This window comes from Pogoniulus pusillus, chromosome 27 (assembly GCF_015220805.1).
Source record: "Pogoniulus pusillus isolate bPogPus1 chromosome 27, bPogPus1.pri, whole genome shotgun sequence".
In the NCBI taxonomy this organism is placed as follows: Eukaryota; Metazoa; Chordata; class Aves; order Piciformes; family Lybiidae; genus Pogoniulus; species Pogoniulus pusillus.
The window spans coordinates 2,334,769-2,357,229 of NC_087290.1; the positions used below are offsets into that span (position 1 = coordinate 2,334,769).

The 22,461-nt window shown below is 58.8% G+C and overlaps 1 protein-coding gene across 4 annotated transcripts in view; it reads right to left on the bottom strand.

The window, feature by feature from the left end:
- Window positions 1–3,204: 3,204 nt before the first annotated feature.
- AP2B1 (adaptor related protein complex 2 subunit beta 1) overlaps window positions 3,205–22,461 on the bottom strand; it is a 124,510-nt gene continuing 105,253 nt past the window's right edge. For all 4 annotated transcript variants that reach the window (XM_064166774.1, XM_064166773.1, XM_064166772.1 and 1 more), the window contains 4 exons: window positions 20,055–20,139; window positions 19,246–19,332; window positions 6,500–6,654; window positions 3,205–5,630 (listed from right to left, as the gene is read on the bottom strand). In XM_064166774.1, coding sequence (XP_064022844.1) covers window positions 5,556–5,630; window positions 6,500–6,654; window positions 19,246–19,332; window positions 20,055–20,139 — 402 coding nt within the window. In that variant the 3' untranslated portion in view covers window positions 3,205–5,555. The remainder of the gene's footprint in view (window positions 5,631–6,499; window positions 6,655–19,245; window positions 19,333–20,054; window positions 20,140–22,461) is intronic.

Below are 22,461 nucleotides of genomic sequence, written 5' to 3' on the forward strand. Positions count from 1 at the left end.
TGGGAGCTCCTCTGGGGGAGGAGGGTAGGAGCCCTCCGCGGGAGCCTTTCCCTCCTCTGACACTGCTGTCGGTGTGTTCTCGGGCATCCTTCACCCCCTTGTTCTGCCAGCCCCTGTTTAGCTGGCAGAGCTGAGGCTTTCTCTGTGCCTGCTGACACCAGGGGATGCTCTCGGCCCAGAGCCCACCAAGAGAGGTACACCCCCTTGGCAGTGGCCGCGTTTTGGGGACACCCCGCACTGAGCATTTACCTGTGCGCTGGAGAGACGATCACACCTCTGGGGAGCCTGGTCCAGGCCCCTTTGACTGACATGCTGCTGGTGGACCTCCCCCCTCCCCCAGCCTCTCTGCCCCTTAAAGCAAACCCTGAATGTCACTCCAGGTCAGAGACACCAGTATAGAATTGGGACACGACCATGGGTCTGGCTGCCACCACACAGGCTTGGCTGAGCCCAAACACCACCCACGGCATGGTCGTGCTCCCCCCCAGCATCAGCAGCACCTTTGGCTGGGTCAGCCATCGCCTCCAGGGGCTCCTCTCGGGGGTGAGGAGGGGATAGAAGAGGAAACACATTTCCTAGCCAAAAAGGGGGCGGCAGACACAGCTGCAGGGCTCAAGGAGAGAAGAGCAGCTGGCAGAACGTCGGGTAGCCCTTCGTGCCACACTGCACCAAGGCTGGGGCTGAGCAGCACCAGGCAAAGGGGATCAGAGCCCCTCCTCTCTGCCTCACATCCCACCCAGGCTGTCAGAGATGCGGGGCTCAGTTCCCCGCAGAGCTGCTTGCAGCCACAGAAACCCCGAGGTGGCCTGCGGGTCCTTACCAGCACTCAATGCTGCTCTGTTCACACAGCTCCCCCATCCCCCCTCCCCAGCTCCCCTTCTCTCATCGCCACAGCGCAGCCCCGGCCCTGGGATGTTTCTGGGCGAGGGCAGGGACCGGGCTGCACATGAGCCTCCTGCACAATCCAGGCTCCAGCCCCCGGGCTATTTTTAGCAGCTCCCTTCGAGATGCTCTGCACTTGCAGTTTTATTTGTGAAATTGAATATAGGCGGGAGGGGGGGAGGGGAGCGGGGCTGGAGCCCGGCACATCCCCACTGCCTGCGGGGCTGGAGTCCGGCACATCCCCACTGCCTGCGGGGCTGGAGTCCGGCACATCCCCACTGCCTGCGAGGCTGGAGTCCGGCACATCCCCACTGCCTGCGGGGCTGCAGCCCGGCACATCCCCACTGCCCGCGGGGCTGGAGCCCAGCACATCCCCACTGCCTGCGGGGCTGCAGCCCGGCACATCCCCACTGCCTGCGAGGCTGCAGCCCGGCACATCCCCACTGCCTGCGAGGCTGCAGCCCGGCACATCCCCACTGCCTGCGAGGCTGCAGCCCGGCACATCCCCACTGCCTGCGGGGCTGCAGCCCGGCACATCCCCACTGCCTGCGAGGCTGCAGCCCGGCACATCCCCACTGCCTGCGGGGCTGCAGCCCGGCACATCCCCACTGCCTGCGGGGCTGGAGCCCGGCACATCCCCACTGCCTGCGAGGCTGCAGTCCGGCACATCCCCACTGCCTGCGGGGCTGGAGTCCGGCACATCCCCACTGCCCGCGGGGCTGCAGCCCGGCACATCCCCACTGCCTGCGAGGCTCTTCACAGCCTCGGCCACAGGAGTGCGAAGCAGACCCCCAAATCACCCTTCAGAGCTCCGTGGCAGGCAGGGGACAGGCAGAGATGACGCCTCGGGGAGCTGCAGTCGGCCCCCAGCTCTGCCGCAGCCTCCCAAATCCTCAGACAAGTCCCTGCCTCTGCCGGTGCCTCCCCGCGGGCTCCGGTACCGGCTGGCGCACGCAGGACGCGTGTGAAGCTGCCACAGCAGCAGGGATTTTGGGGAGCTCATCCAGCACGGCAGAGCAGCAAGGAGTCCCCTGTCCCACAGCATGGCCTCGGGAACGGGGAAGGCTCTGGGGAACATCCACCCCTGGGGCAGCTCCTAGCCCAGGGAATGTGGTCCCCACCCCCAGAGCTCGCAGCACCAAGGGCTGAGGACGCTGAGGAAGCAAACCCAGTCAGCAGGGTACGGCACGGCCTGGGGCTGGCATGTCCCCGTTGGCAGGGTGTGACTGAGCCTGCACATCCAGGGCAGCAGGGAAGACCAACTTCTCCCACAGGAGCACTACAGGAGAGGGAGGGAGAAACTCTTTGCTTTGCCCCTGGACAGCAGCTGGCACAGCAGAGCTCTGAGCATCCTGCTGCAGCTTTTTGCTCCTTGTCGGGCCAAATGCTGCCCCAGGCTCACCCTCAGCACCATGCCAGGAGCAGACCCACAGTGGGGAGTGATTCCCATCCCCAAGGAGCAGGCATGCAGCTCATCCCAAGCATGCCTGGGAGCATGGAAGGAACGTGACAGCGACACCAGGGACCCCACACCAGCCTGTCACTGCGGTGCCTGACACAGGCAGCTGCTTCTGACACCAGAGCATCCCAGCGCACAGCACCACAGGCTGGTGCGGTCCCTGCCACCCCAGGCCCTCAGAGAGTGGGAGTCACTTGGTCTCCAAGTGCCACTAATCCAAGGCTGGGCAGGGGTGAGGGCAAAAGCTGCTCTGCTCCAGAGCTGCACCTCACAAACCTGCTTATTGTGTTGCTGCGTTTCTGGCCACTTGGAGGGCTGAGTTTGGGCTGCCTGAGCTTGGCTCAGGACTGAGGTTTCGCATCCCAAGCCACCCTGAGACAGGACCAGTGATGATAAAGCCCTCTGGAAAATGCCAGGCCCAGTTCAGAGCAATCCAAGCTCATCACCAGCTCTCAGGACTCCATCACTTCACTGCAGGGAAAGCAGGTCACGCTGCACACAGCCCACCTGGGGCCCAGAGAGGGCTAACCAGGTCTATCCATCTTCTGCTCCTCATCAGAGGCTGTCCATGCTGAGGTGCCAGCGCCCCCTGCGAGCCATGGCCTTTTCCTGCTGCCCTTTGAGATAAGAGCAGAGCCAGAGGCTGAGCACTTTTTCTCTCTCCTCCCCACACAAACCTCCATCCTGGGGGGTGAGTCTCTGCTGTGGCAGTGACTGGTGGGAAGAGGATGAAAAGCTCCTGGTGAGCAAACAGCCTCTGCCCCACCAAATGCAGGCTTCAGCCCTGCCTGCTCCCACCCGCGGGGCCAAGAGCAGGGGAACCAGATCTTCTCCCCTGCCCCACAGAGCCAGAGGCAGCCACAGCAGGATGGAAATGACTTTATTGACACGGAGGCAGGTGAGGCCTGAAGAGCAACACAGCTACACGGCGAACACTGGAGCGGGAGGGGAGGGCGAGAAGCCACCGACCGAGCCCAGGCTCTGCCCTGCAGCACAGGGACAGGCACGCTCAGAAAGCTGGGCAGGAATGTGGCAGGGCAAGGGGGTGCTCAGCAACCCCTCCCGTCAAAGTCACGCTGGTTGTTTAGCAGGAGAGGCTGAAGTGCCATCTCCTCGCAGCATCCCGCTCAGTGCCAGTGGCACTTCCTTAATTGCTCTGGTAATGATTTTCGCAGGGCACCCGCAGGGCTTGGAGCAAAATCACCTCCCAGCACACGTGGGCAGGGCTCAAGGGCTGCATCGCTCCAGCGCTGCTCCACTTTCCCCTCAGCCAGAGCAGAGAGGTGTTCCTACACAGAGACATCACCTTCCTCAGGGTCCTGCAGCCCCCATGCCCTGCCGGGCTGCTTCCAGGGCATTGTGACCTTTCCTCAGCCCTGGCTTTCGAGTTGCAGACAGCACCAAAGCCTTGAGGAACCATCTCCCACTCTAAAGCACTGACTGGCTTAGAATATGGCATCTATAACGACAACATGGGGGCTGCTATGCACAGGAGCTTTGCTTGCTGGGGAGGAGATGGCATCAGCATGCTGGGGAGGCTGAAGCTGTTCTGGGTGGTGGCTTGGTTCAAGCAGGACAAGCTGTGGATGGAGCAAGGACATGCAAGGGGCTTTGTTTCCACTGCCGGTGCCACAGCGCTCAGCAGCTGCGCTGTGGCAAGTCCACAGTGGAAAGGGAAGGAGGCCTGGCCCTGGGAGCAGGCTGGTGCTGGGGCTGCCGAGGGCAGGGGGTGAGCACAGGAGCCTGGCTGGCCTGCCACTGTGTGCCCGTGGGCACAGAGCCAGGCTGCAAGCGCAGGAAACGCTTCCACGATCTGCACTGCCAGCACCTGAAGTCCCCAAGCATGCAGGGTGCAGACACCACCAAACCCCAACCATCTCCCATCACCCCACAGCCGGGGTTTTGGGGGACAACAGAGGGAACAGGCAGAGCCACTCCACTCCCTGTGGCACCCTGGGACACTGCCAGCAGCGGTTCCTTTCCGCAGGGGCACAGCCGATGCCTGTGGCCCTGGGGGGAAAGCAGCACTGCCAAGCCAGAGCCTTGGGGACTGCCGGGTGAGGGTGGCACAGCTCAGGGGATGGTGGAGAAGGCAGTTTGGCATGAGAAGGAGAGGAGAGGCTGCAGACGGGCGAGGCTGCAGAGCCCGTACCCGGAGCCTTCTGCTCTGAGGGTAAGGTTCGTTTCCTTCCTCTCATCCACCACTGCCCCACTGCCAACCTGGGTCTGCAGCTCCTCCCCACGCGGCAGCAGCCTTGCCTCTCAAATCAGCAACTAATGAGGCAGGGAGACGGCTGGAGTGAAAACACCCCCCAGAAGCAGAGCTGAGTCTGCCAGCACGAGTGTAACAAACCCTGCCGCCTCTTTAGGGCTCCAGCCGCCTCCACAGCCCCAGCTGATGGCTCTGCTCCTCCTTCCCCGAGGCCCTCCTCACCCTGCCCAGAGCCCAAAAGTCCCCGGGGGGGGCGAGGAGGGGAGGACTCCCAGCACTTGCTCAGAATCACCTTCTTCCCTTGGAGCCAACAGGAAAAACCAAACCCCAAACCAAACCAAACCCCACAACAACCAAACCCCAAACTAAAAACCCTCAGGAAAAAAAAAAAAGGAAGGAAAACCGAAAAGGAAGCCAAAAAAAACCCCAAAACCCACAAACCCCAAAAGGGCTGAGTATAAAAGTACCAAATAAAGTGCAGTGCGATGCTTTCGACACTCTTGCCTGGTTTTAATGAGCCGAGAAGTGTGCTTGGAGCTTGGGTTCCCCTCCCCCCCCCCCCCAGGAAGCGAGGTCCTTACAAAACCCTAACTACACCTAAAGCCATTTAGAAAACACTGAAACGTTGGCACAGGATGGGAGAAGCCCACGAGAGAGAACGGAGGGTGAGTGAGAGGGGAGGGAGGGGGGAAGCAGTGGTTCCAAACTCCACGGACGCTAAAAATACCAAAGTGAGGGGAAGGGGGGGGGAAGGGGATGGGGATGGGGTTGGGGTTTGTTCCCTATCATCGTTAGCAAGTGGACGCTAATTGCTACCTTGTTTTACTCAGTGCCTCTGACCGCAATCCTACACATGAATACAACTGCTTCCAGTTAAGGAGTGCTTGTGTTGTGTCGGGTGTGTGTGTGGTCCCCCCCCCAGCGGCGCCGGCGGTGATGGAGGGTCTGGGGACCACTTTCTCCCCCCTCCTTCTGCAGGGTGAGGCACAGGCTGAGCTGCTGTTAGTTTTTCAAGATGGCATCGTAGGCCTGGTAGATGTACTGGGACACTTCGGGAGCACGGCACTTGAGGGAGAGCTGTGGGGAGGAGAGAGGAGGTTAGCTGGGGAGGGGTGCAGAGGCAGGCAGGAGCTCCCCAGCGTCTCCGCAGGCAGCTAGAAAGGGCTGAGCTGCAGAACGGTTTGGACAGGTCATGGACGTGGCTGAGGGACTCCTGTGAGGAGCAGGTTGGGAGCCTGAAGAGGAGGCTGAGAGGAGAGCTCATGGCTCTCTACAGCTCCCTGAAAGGAGGCTGCAGCCAGGTGGAGGTTAGGCTCTGCTGCCAGGTAACAAGTGACAGGTCAAGAGGAAACAGCCTCAGGTTGTGCCAGGGGATGTTTAAGTTGAGCATCAGGAAAAATGGCTTCCCAGCAAGGGTCCTCAGGCCCTGCCCAGGCTGCCCAGGGAGGTGCTGGAGTGCCCATCCCTGGGGGGCTTTCAAAGCTGTGGATGAGGCACTGAGGGACTTGGTTTGGTGGCAGTGGCTCAGCAGCAGCAGCGTGGGGTTGTGAGCTCTGGGGGAGTGCTTGGGCTGGGTGGTCTCAGGTCTCTTCCCAGCCCAGCAGTGCCACGCTCTGGGATCCAGACAGGCTGCTCTCCACTGCGGGAACGTGGCTGGACATCAGCTTCTCCTTGGGAGAGGGGGAAGGGCACCCTGGCAGCACTCTCTCCTTAATGTCTCCTGGCTTCCTCGCTGGATCACCTTGGCAGTCCCTGCTGCCTGCCGAGCGGGCACTGTCCCAGCTCACTGCTCTCACAGCGCTCTGACTCCTCAGCAGTGCAGCTCTGGGGGGGGGGTCTCACTCTGTCCATCCCTCCCCACAGCCAATCCAGCAGGATCTCCCTAAGCCCAGCAGCAGGTCAGAGGGCCAGGTGAGCCGGGGGGGCCCTGGCAGCCCCACACCCACCGTGTAGTTGGGGTTCCCTGGCTGGATGCGAAGCTCGGCCAGGATCCAGATGCCGTTGGTGAGTTTCAGGGACTGGTAGAGCATGTCCTGGCCCTCCACGTTCCTCTTTGCAATGGTGTAGACGTTGTTGTTCTGCAGCTTGCTGGAAACGGTGTCTGAGGAGAGAGAAACCACAGCTGTTAGCTCAGACTCAGCATCTGCAGAGACAGCAGAGCCCAGAGCAGCCTGCCCAGGATGCGAGGCACGAGGAGGTGCTGACTTCTGTCCCTGGGCACACCAGCAGATGTGACACAAGGAGGGAAGAAGAATCCTCTTGGCTTCTTGGACCCATCTCATTGCCTCCTGAGCTGTTTGTCCATCTTGTAAGGCTTCCACTCGCTGCCTTGGGTCACTCAGGACTAGCTGCCTTCATCAAGGCCAGAGTCTGCAGCTGAGAGGGGAAGAGGCCTTTGCTGCATCTCTACCTCCAGTGAGCCCCAGGCAGGCTAACCTGGAGGCAGCCATTAAAACGAAGGTGAAGAACAAAGATGCCTGCCTGAAGCTCAGCTGGGTGCCTGGCCCCAACCACGACAGTTTCCTCCTGTTCTGCCTCCATCCTTCTGGCCCAGACCAAGTCCTGCCAGTAAATCTTCCTCTGTTCTAAGCAATCACTTGGCAAGGTGAAGCCCACAGACACCAGGGCACTGTGTGACCTCAGTGCTCACAGCAGATGTGTGACCTCACCTGCAGACCTGCACGGGCAGAAGCAGAACACATCCAAAGAAACCAGAGGCAGAAGACAAAAACCCAAACCAGCAACCTCTGGGTGCCCAGGGGGGTCTCAGCACAGCAGAAAGCAAACCTTTGGTGCCAGTGAAGGGGGCATGTTGGCGCTGTGGGTGGAGGACTCCAGACCCAACAGATTCCCATTCTCGGTGCCCAGCAGGTGCTCCAAAGCTCTCTGCCAGGGCTGGGTGGACCACTCTGTCTGTGATGGACCATTGTCAGCAGGTTGGCCACTTCTGGCCTTAAACCAATTTGCACTGGAAGGCAAGAGACTGGCAACGTGGGATCCATGCCAAGGAGCAGGGCAGCAGCAGAGAAGTGGCTCACGGCAACTGCGGAACTCTAACCCGACCCTGCAGCCAGCAGCAGTGCTGGGGCTGAGGAGGGACACCAGCCTGTGCTGGTGCACAGAGGGGGATCAGAGAGGGGACAGCAGACTCTGTTCCACACACCAGGGAGTGGCAGAAGCAGGGCAGAAAGGGCCCCACAGACCCGAGGCAGAGCCTGAGCCCTGCTGCTATCCACCAGGGCAGCAGCAATGTCAAGAGCAGGGGCAGCCTGGACTCCTTTGGTCCCCAGGCTAGGGAGCAGCTGTGTGCAGGTCGAGGAGGGTTCAGGCATGCAGCTACCCAGACACACTCAGATTTAGGTTTCCTCTCTTCCCCAGTTACTATGGCAACTGGCAGATATAAGGAACTAATGAGATCCTTTGCTTAAACCCCCTCACGCTGCCTCCTTCCCCCACCTCTACACCACGAACCCACCCAGAGCAGGGGCAGGGGAGGTGCAGAGCTGTCCCCTGCTTGCAGGGAGCATGTCCAGGAGAGACCCACGCTGGAGGGACACCCCCACTGGGGCTGACACCCAATGTCCCCTCTCCTCTTGCCCTTCAGCCAGCAAGAGCAGTTCCAGGGCTCTCTGAAGGCACAGCTGTCAGCATGAACCTGCCCCAGAGAGTGGGTCCTGGGCTGCAAGGGACCTTGGCATCGACCTGAGCTTGTTGGGTGTTTCAATGGTTAAACCTCACTGGTCAGAAGCTCTTCTGGACACACATCCTGAGGGGGAACTGCTGCCAAGGGCTTGAGACCATCTCCAGCAAGCTTTGTAGCTCCTGCCAGCTCTGCCCCTCACTCCAAGACAGACACTGAGGGGCTGAAGCACGTCCAGAGAAGTGCAAGGAAGATGATGAAGGGTCTGGAGAACAGGGCTGGGGAGGAGCAGCTGAGGGACCTGAGGGTGTTTGGCCTGGAGGAGAGGAGGCTGAGGAGAGACCTTCTGGTTCTCTGCAACTCCCTGAAAGGAGGCTGGAGCCAGGGGGGAGTTGGTCGAGAACCAAGCAATAGGACAAAAGGAAATGGCCTCAAGCTACCCCAGGGGACGTTTAGTTGGACATGAGGAAAACTTTCTTCCCCTTGAAGGTTGTCAAGGCCTGGCCCAGGCTGCCCAGGGCAGTGGTGGAGTCCCCATCCCTAGAGGGCTTTCAGAGCTGTGCAGATGTGGTGCTGAGGGCCATGGTTGAGTGGTGACCTGGCAGTGCTGGGTTCATGCTTGGAGCTGATGACCTTAAAGGCCTTTTCCAACCTAAACAGTTGAATGCTTTTGTGCTGTCAGAGCATCCCCCCAGGGAGCCTGGGTGCAGGCTTGGGAGCCAGCCTGGAAGTAGGAAGCTCCAATTTTGGCAGCTGTGGGGCTACCATCCCACCCCAGAGGAGGGCACTGCTCCTGCTGCCCAGCAGCTGCACTCTGGGGGCACAGTGGTTAAGATATAGCTGCTCTTGGCCCAGAGCCTCCCACCACGTGATGGCATCTCCTGCTGGGGGGCAGCTCTCTGAGCAAGGGTGGACTTGCAGGGAGAGAGAAACTGAGGCAGGGCACCTGCTAGGAAAGTCTTTTTTACCACCTCCCTGTCTGACCTCAGCTGTCCTCTGAAGAGTGCAGGACGCCCCACCCAGATGTGCCCTGTCTCATCCAGATGTGCCCTGTCTCACCCAGACACCCAGCACAGTCTGAGCAGCCTGGGGTGTTGCTGCCCAGCTCACCTGCCCCTTCCTGCCTCCACCCTCAGCACAGAGCTGGGACTGGTGAGTTCCTGCCCCCTCCCTGCAGGTAGCAGCAGCTCCCCTCGCTGCTGTGCTTGGATTTTGGATGGAGATTGGGCAGGGTTGCTAAGCAACAGTGCCAGGCTGTGCGGGGCTGAAGGCAGGACCACTAATGCCATGTGACAGCACAGCAAAGTAACCCAAAAAGGCAGAGAGCTGCTGGGAGCAGAGAGCTGAGTCCAGCTCCAAACAGGGCTGCTGGCTTCTGGGTGGGAGCTCAGCACCCAACAATGCCCTGGGCACTGCAGCAGCTGCCTGGGCACACCTGGCCCTGGTGTGGTGAGTAGGGCAAGAGAGGTTCTCCTGCCCCTCTGCTCTGCCTTGGGGAGGCCACATCTGGAATATTGTGGCCAGTTCTGGGCCACTCAGTTCAAGAAGGAGCTCAGGGAACTGCTGGACAGAGCCCAGCCCAGAGCCCCCAAGCTCCTGCAGGTAGTGAACATCCCCTGTGAGGCCAGGCTGAGGCAGCTGGGGCTGGCAGCTGGCAGCAGAGCAGCCTGAGGGCTGCCCTCAGTGCTGTGCTGAAGCTGTGCAGGGCAGTGTGGGCAGGACGCAGCCAGGCTCTGCTCAGGGGTGGGCAACAACAGCACAAGGGGCACTGTGTGCCAGCTGGAGCAGAGGAGGTGCCAGGGGAACAGGAGGGGAAACTTTGTGAGTGTGAGGGTGCTGGAGGCCTGGAGCAGGCTGCCCAGAGAGGCTGTGGAGGCTCCTTGTGTGGAGACTTTCAAACCTCCCCTGGATGTGTTCCTGTGTGCCCTGCCCTGGGTGCCCTGCTCTGGCAGGGGACTGGACTGGGTCATCTCCAGAGGTCCCTTCCAACCCCTAACGCTCTGTGGTGCTGTGACTGCAGACCAGAGCCACCAAGTTCATCACCAGGACGGCACAGCCTGCACCTAACCCTGCCAAGCAACTTCCTGCAGGGCTGCTTCTTTTGGCACTTATCCTCCAAGCCCTCTCAAAGCACCAGGGAAGAAGGCTGAGAGCTTTGCCAACCCCCCAGGCCAGAGAAGCCTCTGCCAGCAACCCACCTCTCAGGGTTGGGTTTGTGGAGTTTGTTTTCCTTTGGTTTTGCATTTTTAACCACAACTCTTTAGCTTGCTTCAATGCAGCAACTAAACAGCACAAGAGGAACCCCAGGCACACAGCAAAGAGCAGCTGGACAAGGCCTCCTCCCTTGCACTGAACCAACCCAATCCTCCTCCCCAGCACTCTCCTTCTGGCTACAGCAAAGGACAAGCTCAAACAGCACAGATCAAGAACTTCACTGCCAAATTCCCACAACCAAGAGGAGCAATTGGCAACAAAGGTCACACTCAGCATGGAAAACACACCTCTGAACCTGCCCCTTGGGGGTCTTTTGCTGGCTATCAGGAAGCAAAATGTAATGGCAGCTGAGAAGGTTCCAGGTTGAGCATCACCTGAATGGTTGGCAGCATTCAGCCAAGAACCCAAAGCATCTTTCAGGCTCTGCTCTGGGAGGGTGGGGGGGTTGTGTATCAATAACATCTGATCAATATTATGACAGCAGATCCACATCCAAGCAGCTTCAGCAAGTTTTGAGATCAGGACACCAGAGTTGCACATCCAGCAAAACAACCTCCCCCTGAGGGAAGGTTGTGCATGATTGTCCCAGCCAGAAAATCCAATTCCTCTTTGGTCTAGCAGCAGCAATTTGCTCAGGGGAAGGAAAGCAAAGTGGCCACTGCATACCAACTAAAGCCACATTCAGCTCCCAGTGCTTAGAGCTGCTGCTTCCCACCAAGCTGAGGACCAGCAGTAAGCAACTCCCATGTTGCTGAAAGTGCTGAGCAGCACAGCAGCTAATTGCCTGCTGCTCACTGCTGCCCAGGCTGCATGTGCAAGTCAGCTTGTCCTCTGCCACGCTGTGGGGATGGCTAAGCAGAATTTGAATTCAGCTAATCTGATTTGCTTACCCTAAGCTCAGTGCAATGGGCCCTGGAAACGTGATCAAATCCACCCTCGAAGCAAGGCCAAGGGAGCTGCAGCCTGTGCTGAGCTGCAGGGGACAACCCCAGTCTGCAGCAACAGCACCCAGGTGAGCTGAGCTCCAACAGTCTCTTTTCATGCACTAGAGCCTCATGTTTTCATTGGGAAACTCCTGAACCAGTGGAGCCAGCACTGGATTCCTGAGCTGAGAGTGCTGGGCTACAACTACCACCTCTGCTGTCTTGACAAATGTCACCTCTGAATAGAGGCACGGAATTGTCAGTGCTGGAAGGGACCCCCAAGGATCATCCAGCTCCAACTCCCCTGCCATGGGCAGGGACACCTCACACTAGATCAGGATGCTCATAGCCAAAACCAGCCTGGGCTTAAAGACCTCCAGGGATGAGGTTTCCACCACCTCCCTGGGCAACCTGTGCCAGTGTCTCACCATCCTCACGGCGCAGAACTTCTTCCTAACATCCAATCTCAATCTACCCACTTAGAGTTTTGCTCCATCCCCCCCCAGTCCTATCACTGACAGCCTAAAAAGTCCCTCCTCAGCTTTCTTGTAGCCCACTTCAGATACTGGAATGCCACAAGAAGGTCTCCCTGGAGCTTTCTCCTCTCCAGACTGCACAGCCCCAACTCCCTCAGTCAGTCTCCACAGCAGAGCAGCTTCAGCCTTCTGATCATGGCCCTGCTCTGGACACCTTCCAGCACCTGCAGATCTTTCTTGTCACAGAGGCTCCAGAACTGGATGCAGTACTCCAGGTGGGGTCTCAGCAGAGCAGAGCAGAGCAGAGCAGAGCAGAGCAGAGGGGGAGAATCCCCTCCCTGGCCCTGCTGGCCACACTGCTGCTGCTGCAGCCCAGGCTCTGGTTGTCCTCTGGGCTGCAAGTGCACACTGCTGGCTCATGTGGAGCTTCTCATCCATGGCAAAGGGGTTGGAACTACTTGGAACTAGATGATCCTTGTGGTCCCTTCCAACCCTGACAGATTCTATGATTCATCCACCAGCACCCCAAGTCCTTCTTCCCGGGGCTGCTCTCCAGCCACTCACTGCCCAGCCTGCATTGCTGCTTGGCACTGCCTCACCCCAGCTGCAGGACTTTGCAGTTGGTCTCACTGAACTGCATGAGGTTGGCTTGTGCCCACCTCTGCAGCCTGTGCAGGTCCCTCTGGATGGATCCCTCCCTCCAGCTGTCAGCCACACCACACAGCTTGGTGTCCCTGGCAATCCTGCTGAGGGTGCCTCAGTGCCACTCTCCCTGTCACCAGGGTTTTCTGCAGGGAACCACCACGACCTCTTCCCGAGGGACAGAAGAAGCTCCAATTAACTCAACACGTGCAGTGCACCCTAAGCACACCTTGGCCTCAGGATGCAGCCCCAGATACTCCACCCCTCCACAGCCACACAGCTCCAGCCCTGAAGAACAGCCCCAGGCCAGGGCCAGCTCATGCTGCCAGGAACCTGAGCCCCAGGACCAAGCACTCATCTCTCTCTGGGTCACTGCAGCAGGCTGCCCAGAGAGGCTGTGGAGTGTCCTTGTGTGGAGAGCTTCCAACCCCCCTGGCACTGTGCTGCTGGGCAAGCTGCTGTGGGTGCTCTGCTTTAGGAGTGGGGCTGGGCTGGATGATCTCCAGAGGTCCCTTCCAATGTTCCAGGTGAACACACCTGCTGGAACTGTGGGGTAAGAAACCTTGCCCAGCTGAACTGAGCAGTGAGTTTTCCCTTTAGAGGGCACTGAACCTCTCCCATCCCATCAGTTCTGGTGGCCTGTGGCTTGCAGAGCACTGCCAGCCTCTGCTTCTGAAGCTTTTAAAACTGCCTTTAAAGCAGCCAAAATGAGCAACAAAAGGCTGACCTCACCATGCTGGCATCCTGTGACCAGTTAAAGGTACCTGCTCCTCACCCCACAGCTGGGCACTTTGTCCTGAGCTTCAGCTTGCAGTGCCTGCAGCAGCCAAGGTTTTCTGCCTCTTCTGTGCCCAGCTATGGGGTGAGCTGCCAGGGGCAGGAGCTTCTTCTGCCATCCCTCTTGCAATCCCTCACCACTCAAGGGATGTTTTACCTACAAAGTCCTGGGGGCAGGACTCACACAGAAGCATCTCTACCTGTGAACTCTGCTTAGCTCCTTTCTGTTTGAAGGAACAAAAGAAACAACCTGGGGAAAAGCCTGCACCACTGCCAGGAGGTGCTGCAAGAGGACTGCTGCACAGTGCAGCCAGCCCTGAGCTATCAGGGATGCACAGGCTGCTTCCCTGCCAGACAGAATGTGTTCAGAGCCAGGCTGGATGAGGTCTTGGGCAACCTGATCTTGTAAGAGCTGTCCCTGCTCATGGCAGGGCTTTTGGAACTAGGTCACTGAATGGCTTGGGTTGAAAGGGACCTTAAAGGTCATCCAGCTCCAACCCCCCTGCCACGGGGCAGGGACACCTCCTACTAGAACAGGTTGCTCAAGGCCTCATCCAACCTGGCCTTGAACACTTGCAGGGAGGAGGCATCCACAAGCTCCCTGGGCAACCTGTGCCAGTGTCTCACCAGATTGCTTCCTGAACTCCTGTGTCAGCCTACCCTGCTCTATTTTCAAGCCACTGTCCCTCATCCTGTCACTACAAGTCCTTGCCCAAACTCCCTCCTCAGCTCTCTTGTAGCCCTCTTTGGGTACTGGAAGCTGTCCCTGGAGCCCTCTCCAGGCTGAACAGCCTCAGCTCTCCCAGCCTGTCCCCATAAGGGAGGTTCTCCAGCTGTTCAATCATCTTCATGGTATCCTCTGAACACTCTCACACAGATCCATGTCCTTGTGTTGGGGGCTCCAGAGATGGTGTTTAAGGTCCCTTCCAACCCATCCCCTGACTCAATGAAAATGCCAGCCCTGGGCTGGCAGCTGCAGCCTGTTTCACAGCATCCCAGTATCATCAGGGTGGGAAGAGACCTCACAGATCATCAAGTCCAACCCTTTAGCACAGAGCTCAAGGCCAGACCATGGCACCAAGTGCCACGTCCAGTCCTGCCTTGAACAGCTCCAGGGACGGCGACTCCACCACCTCCCCGGGCAGCCCATTCCAGTGTCCAATGACTCTCTCAGGGAAGAACTTTCTCCTCACCTCCAGCCTAAATCTCCCCTGGCACAGCCTGAGGCTGTGTCCTCTTGTTCTGGTGCTGGCCACCTGAGAGAAGAGAGCAACCTCCCCCTGGCCACAACCTCCCCTCAGGTAGTTGCAGACAGCAATAAGGTCTGCCCTGAGCCTCCTCTTCTCCAGGCTAACCAATCCCAGCTCCCTCAGCCTCTCCTCGTAGGGCTGTGCTCAAGGCCTCTCCCCAGCCTCGTTGCCCTTCTCTGGACACGCTCAAGCATCTCAATGTCCCTCCTAAACTGGGGGGCCCAGAACTGAACACAGCACTCAAGGTGAGGTCTAAGCAGTGCAGAGTCCAGGGGCAGAATGACCTCCCTGCTCCTGCTGGCCACACCATTCCTGATGCAGGCCAGGATGCCACTGGCTCTCTTGGCCACCTGGGCACACTGCTGGCTCATGTTCAGGTGGGTATCAATTCACTTTGGTTTCAGCACTGCCAGTCTCCCCACCAGGGCAGAAGATCAGCACCCCTGATCTGGCTGCTCAGCAGGACCTCCTGCACGTCTGCAGACGACTTCAGCCCCACATCTCAGCTCACAGCTCAGTGCAGGGAAGGCTCCTTGCAGCCAGCAGAGGAGCTGGGCACAGGGGGTGCCCGGCCCCGTGCCCCTCAGCGCTCTGCTCCCCCGGGCTGCTGCCTGCCGCAGCGGTGGCAGCGCTGCCGCCAGGACACAGGAGCTGGGAGCGGAGCTATTTTCAGCTCCCAGCCGAGTCTGGCGTCACTGGGCCGGGCTGGGCGAGGCCACGGCATGAATGGTGCCACCGTGGGCACCGCCAGCACGTGGGTGGGCTGAGGCTGGCCACGAGTGACTGATCCCAGCCACCGGCGTGGGCATGGCGAGGCAGGGGGAGGCTGCACAGCTCGGCAGGAGCTTCTCGGCTGCGCTGCAGGGCTGCAAGCACCTGCGAGCAGTGTGGTCAGGGGCCGAGGAGCTCTGCAGCCTCTGCTCTGTCCCCCGATGCGGGGACAGCTGCGCCCTGCCCCGCGGCTGCTCAGCGAGCCACGGCGGCACCGATCCCGGCGGGGCAGCTCCTACGAGAGACTGCAGAACACGAACCAGAGCTTCCTCCAGAAGGGGATTTAGTTCCCACAGATCTTATACCCAGAGCTGCTATTCTGGGAAGGAAGGAGGTGGCTGGAAACAAGGCTGCATGTCCAGGATGCAAGGTTGGGAATCTTCAAAGAGTCTCACAGGATATTATCAGGGGTTGGAAGGGAACCAAGGAGATGATGGAGTCCAAGCCCCATGCCAGAGCAGGACCACACAATCCAGCGCTGATCACAGAGGAGCTGTGATCTCTCACCCTGCTGCAGCACATGGGCAGCACACTCCTGTGCTCTGGCATCCAGAGGGACCTGGATGAGCTGCAGAAGTGGGGCTCTGGGAACCTGATTAGGTTCAACAAGGCCACTGGCAATGTCCTTGCCCCTGGGTCAGGGCAAGTCTCCAGTATCCATCCAGGCTGGTGAGGAGGGGCTGGAGAGTAGCCCTTAGAAAGCGTTGGGGGTGCCAAGCTGGCCAGGAGCTGGCACTGAGTGCTGCCAGCCCAGCCCCAGCCTGCCCTGGGCTGATCCCCAGCAGTGTGGGCAGCAGGGGCAGGGAGGGGATTCTGCCCCTCTGCTGTGCTCTGCTGAGATGCTCACTGCAGTGCTGGGGCAGCTCTGGAGAGCTCAGCACAGCACAGGCAGAGACCTGCTGGAGTGGGGCCAGAGGAGGCCCCAGCATGCAGTGCTGGAAGGGCTCTGCTGTCCTCCTGTCCCACCCAGCTGGACAAAAATGATGTTGGGAACCTCTGGGACAAGGCTGGGAGAGTTGGGGGTGTTCAGCCTAGAGAACAGAAGGTTACAGGGAGACCTTCTGGTGGCCTTGCAGGGCAGGAAGGGGAGATCAGAAGGCTGGGGACAGAGGTTTGCTCAGAGCCTGTTGTGCCATGCCAAGGGGGGGATGGTTTGGACTGGAAGAGGAAGACTGGGAGTGAAGAGAGAAATGTTTGACACTGAGGTAGGGAGAGCCTGGCCCAGGCTGCCCAGAGAGGTGGCAACCATTGCAGGATAAGTTGCTTGGGGCTGTGAGCAACCTACCCTTGTTGCAGCTGTCCCTGCTGACGGCAGGGAGTTGGACTGGATGCCATTTAAAGGTCCCTTCCCACCTAAACCAGCCTACAGACCAGCAGCAAGATAGGTTCAGCTGTCACAAGAGCTCACCCAGCTGATTTCACTCTGCCCTGGTGTGCACTCTCAGTCACCTATCCCACGGAGAGCAGCCTCCATCCAGGAGGATGCTGGAAGCCCAACCCTGCTCCTTTGGGGTTCAGCTGATCCTTGCTGATGCTCTTAGGACGTTCTGTACTCGAGCAGCTTCCTGCTCAGACGGCAGGGGGCTGGAACTAGATGACCTTTAAGGTCCCTTCCAGCCCAAACCACTCTGATTGCACACACGGAGGAGAATTCCCTGGTTTTCCCTGGGCAAGCTCCCGGCCGGCTCCGTGCGGCGCTGCAGGACGGAGAGGGCTGCACGGCCGCGGCAGGGAGGGCAGTGGAAATCCAAGCCTGGAAACTTCAGCGGCTGGAAGTGGTGAGCTCCGGGGCTGAGCCGTGACCCACTTTGTGCAGCGCCGGAGCCGAGCGGGCTGGCAGCTCCTGCCCGCCCCCACCGCGTCCCGGGCTCCTGCTGCAGCTCTGGGAGGAGCTCCTCGCCTGGCAGCGACACCACCGGAGAAGCCCCTGGTGTCCCCATGCCCTCCCTGCACGCTGGGAGCATCTCCTCCTGCCAGCACCAACAGCTCAGCTAGGCCTGGGCAGGCAGCCTGCTCTCCAGCTGGCAAACCCTCCCTGGATGGGAAGGCTGCCAAGCACCCCACGCTGCCCACGCTGCCTTCTGCAGGGGGCAGGGGGCACAGCCAGGACCACCAGCGCCCATCTTCCCAGCCTAACTCCCCTCTGTCCCTCCCAACCACACCCTCTGCCAGCCAGCACCACAACACTCCAGTGCCAAACAGGAGGAGCTCCCAACCTTCCCCCCGGGAGCTGCAAAGAGCCCAGGCCCCCGCGGCGGAGCAGGGTGAGAGCAGAAGGCATCACCCAGCAGCAGCACTGCAGTGCAGGGGGGAGGCTCTGCCAAGCTCAGCAGTGGGAGGGCTGGGGGAGGCAGAGAGGTTGTTCTCCTTTGAAACCCCACCGTGAAATCAAGTCATGAGGTCCCCCAGCTGCTATTTCCCCCCCTCCTCTGGCGGGCTCCATCTTTTATAGTCCAAAATAGTAGTGGTGATGAGCACAGAGAGAGCCGTGGTGCCTGTCTGCAGCTGAAGCAAGAGGGTGCTCATTGTGTAACAGCAGACAGAGAGTGAATACAAAGGTCAGAGGGTTTGGAATCAATAGGGACACTTTCCAGCCTCTGTGAAACAGAGCAGCTTTCAGGAGGATCACTTGGCTCTTGCTCAGAACCTCCTGAAGAGGAGCAGAGCTGCTACACTGGCCCTGTTCCATGGGGTTTTTTAACACACTCCCTCATCCTGCAGCAGCAGTAAGGTCACAGGTACGAGTGGGATGCTCAGAGAGGTAACCAGACAGCAAACCATGGAGCTGGGAGGGGCAGAGCACCATCCAAAGGCATCCACGCAGCAGCCAGCAGCTGATGGTCACAGCTGACTGCATCTCTTCACACACAACCTGCCCTCCACGGAGCTCAGAATGTTCTGCAGCGCCTGCAGGGCTACTCTCTCCCAACAGAAAGAGGCAGGCAGAAGCTGAAAGGTGAGGTGAGGGACCCAGGATTCTGCAGCAGGGCCAGAACAGCCTGTTTGAAACACACAGCAGCAGGGCAAGGCTGCTGGATGCTGCAGGCAGCTCTGTTGGGCTAAGCAGCCTTGCAGAGAGGCAAAGCACAAAAGAGAAGCAGAGTGGAAAGGCAGAGAGCTGGGACTTCAGATGTGCTTGTGTGGGCAGCCAGCTGAAGTGTGACTGGAACAAGCCCTAGGATGCCAGGTCAGAAGGGCCATACCCAGCCAGCCATTAGCCAGAAACCAAGGGGCCATCTGGGTGTAAGCTGCAGCAAAAGAGGTTCCAGCTCAACACAAGGGGGAACTCCTTGACTGTAAGGGTCACAGAGCACTGAAAAAGGCTCCCCAGAGAGGTTGTGGAGTCTCCTCCTGTGGAGCCTTTCAAGGCCTGTCTGGATGTGTTCCTCTGTGATGTGTGTCAGATAGGATTGTCCTGCTCTGGCAGGGGATTGGACTTGATGGTCTCCTCTCTGGAGGTCCCTTCCAACCCCTAACATCCTGTGAGCTGTGATCTCTTTGGGTCCCTTCCAACCCCTAACATCCTGTGAGCTGTGATCTCTTTAGGTCCCTTCCAACCCCTAACATCCTGTGAGCTATGATCTCTTTAGGTCCCTTTCAACCCCTGACATCCTGTGAGCTGTGATCTCTTTGGGTCCCTTCCAACCCCTAACATCCTGTGAGCTGTGATCTGGTGAGCACACAAAGCCACAGGGGCTGAAGGGACCTCCAAAGCTCAGCCAGTCCAACCCCCCTGCCAGAGCAGGAGCACCCAGAGCAGATCACACAGGAATGCATCCAGGCAGGTTTTGAACATCTCCAGAGAGGGAGACTGCACAACCCCACTGGGCAGCCTGTGCCAGGGCTCTGTCACCCTCACAAGGGAAAAAAAGTCCTTCCTCATGTTTCCATGGAACTTCCTCTGCCTCAGCTTCCACCACTGCCCCTTGCCCTGTCATTGGGCATCACGGAGAAGAGCCATCAGAAGAGCCCTCAGGGTGGCAGAGTTAAGCTACTCACCAGCGTTCAGGTGACAGTCCTTAATCTGGAACTGCAGCTCGTTCTCATTCGGGATGTCCTTCCACGTGGCGAGGAAGACCTGGCGCTCTGGGGAGGAGGAAGGCCATCAGCGCCCCTGGAGGCTCATTGCTTTACCCCTGCAAGCTACCAGTGGGACACAAAATGCTCTTCTGGGCACACTTTGCCCTGCTCCTGTGACAAGCTGAGTCTCAGTGTAAAAGCAGCAAAGCCTGGATGGATTTTGGACCCCCCTTACCTGTGGCAGTCTTTGCCATGGGAGCTGTTTGCAAGCCAAGAGCAGGGTTTGACAAGGAGGAGGAGGAGGATCTACACCTTTGAACGAAGGGAAAGCTGCTTTCCAAGCAACTTCCCAGCAGCTTTTAGTGCAGATGCAGTGAGCACTGAGGGCTGGGCCTGAGCCTGGCCTCAATGTACTCAGAGCACTTTGAGCAGCAGTTTAATAAAGGCAACCAGGAATAACACAAATTACACTTCAAGTGGGGTGGGGGCAAATCCTACACCCACCTGAGTGAACCAAGCTCTAACCCTCCCCCCCATCAAATCACTCAAAAAGAGTCCTCCTCAGAGCAGACAGATCCCACTCCTTGCCTGGCAAGTGGATCAGAGCAGAGGACCTGGGATCTGGCAGCTGCTGGAGCTCAGCACGAGAGAGCCAGGCTACCAAAGCAGATCAGCTCAGGCTGTTGAGATGCCCTGGTGTGAAGGTCACAGCCAAGCACACATCAGCCTCAGCCATGGCTGGGCACTGCAAGATGCCCAGCTGAAGGAGGCTGACTGAAAGCACTCACCCATCTTGCCATCCTCCACAAACAGCACGTTGAGAGGGATCAGGCAGCTGAAGTAAAAGACATCGATGTTGTTTTTCACAGCCACCTGTGAGAGAAGAAACCAGGGAGGATTAGAGAGCCACAGGACGTCAGAGGGTGGAAGGGACCTCCAGAGATCATCCAGTCCAATCCCCCTGCCAAGCAGGATCACCCAGGGTAGTCCACACAGGAACACACCCAGGAGGGTTTGGAAAGTCTCCAGTGGAGGAGACTCCACAGCCTCTCCAGGCAGCCTGCTCCAGGGCTCTGCCACCCTCACTGTAACGAAGTTTCTCCTCATGTTGAGCTGAAACCTTCTGTAACAGCAGGTTGGAAGAGAGCTCCAAGCTCAGCCAGCCCAACCTAGCACCCAGCCCCAACCAACCAACCAGACCATGGCACTAAGTGCCCCAGCCAGGCTTGGCTGCAACACCTCCAGCCACACAGACTCCACCACCTCCCTGGGCAGCCCATTCCAATGCCAATCACTCTCTCTGCCAGGAACTGCCTCACAACATCCAGCCCAGACCTGCCCTGGCACAGCTCCAGGCTCTGTCCCCTTCTTCTGCTGCTGGCTGCCTGGCAGCAGAGCCCAACCCCACCTGGCTACAGCCTCCCTGCAGGCAGCTGCAGGCAGCAATGAGCTCTGCCCTGAGCCTCCTCTGCTGCAGGCTGCACCCCCCCAGCTCCCTCAGCCTCTCCTCACAGGGCTGTGCTCCAGGCCCCTCCCCAGCCTTGCTGCCCTTCTCCAAACACCTTCCAGCACCTCAACAGCTCTCTGCAATGGACCAGCCCAGAACTGGACACAGCACTGCAGGGGTGGCCTGAGCAGTGCTGAGCACAGGGGCACAAGAACCTCCCTTGTCCTGCTGCCCACACTGCTGCTGAGCCAGCCCAGGATGCCATTGGCTCTGCTGCCCACCTGGGCACACTGCTGCCTCCTCTGCAGCTCCTCTCTGCCAGCACCCCCAGCTCCCTCTCTGCCTGGCTGCTCTCAGCCACTCTGGCCCCAGCCTGCAGTGCTGCTTGGGGTTGTTGTGGCCAAAGTGCAGAACCCTGCCCTTGGCCTTCTTCAATCTCATCCCTTTGGCCTCTGCCCACCCATGCAGCCTGGCCAGGTCCCTCTGCAGGGCTCTCCTACCCTCCAACAGCTCCACAGCTGCTCCTAGCTTGGTGTCATCTGCAAACTTACTGCTGCTGGACTCAATCCCCTGCTCCAGGTGATCAATAATGATATGTTCCAGTTTGCATCCATTGCTCCTTAGCTTATTGCTGCTGACCACCAAAAAGAGCTTGGCCCCCTCCACTTGACCCCCACCCCTCAGATAGTTATAGACATTGCTCAGATCTCCTCTCAGCCTTCTCCTCTCCAGACTAAGCAGCCCCAGGGCTCTCAGTCCCTCTCCACAGGGGACTGATGCTCAAGTACCCCAGTCCTCCTCATGGCTCTCTGTTGAACTCTTTCCCCCAGGTCCCTGTCCCCCTTGAAATGGGGAGCCCAAAATCAGACACAGCATTGCAGGTGAGAGAGAAACCAGAAGAGGTTCAGAGAAGAATCTAGGGGGGGCTGAGATGGTCTGGAGAAGAAACCAGGGAGATAAAGCATCTCTCTCAGCTGCAAGTCCAAAGGGACCCCACGGCCTCACTGCCTGCCCACGCACCCCTGAGTGCTCTTTCTGAGCCCTCTCCTGAGACTACCTGGGGAGATGTTCCTGAGCTTCTGAGTACTTTCAGACCAGGCTCAGCCCCAGCCCTCAGTGCTCACTCCATTTGCACTAAAAGCTGCTCAATCTTCTCCAGGCAGCATCTCACCAGGCTGCAGCAGAGCCAATTGCTCTGCTGAGGTCACAGCCACTATCCTCACCCTGCTCTCCTCTGTTTCAGCCTCTCTCTCCCCACCACTTCCACCTCTGAGGTATGTTCATATCTCTGGGTTGCAGACAGCTGCTATCATGCCTCTCATGCTGCACATGAGCTTCTTCACCACCCCTCTTTGCCATTTCAGTCCTGTAATCCCCCAGCTCCAAACCCCTGCGTGTTCTGCTCTTTATTTTCACTCTCATTTCTTGATTTCTCACTTCCTTGATTAGCTCTATCTCAGCCCAGACACCTTCTAGCAAGCCTGAAGCAGGTCCACTGCCTGCCCCTTGCTTTCAGCATTTCCCACATCTCCTGGCTGTACCTCAGAGAAAGCAACCACATGCCAGGTGTGGATTCCTGGAAGCAAGAAAAGCTGTAGCAACGACAGAGCAATCAGGGCAGGCAAAAAGAGATTACCTGACAAAAGACTTAATTCTCAGTGTCATTAAAGCCCAGCAGCCAGGGAGATGCTCTGGATTGCTTTTATCACATGTGCTTGCCACACACCGACTGCTCTCTGCCAGCACTG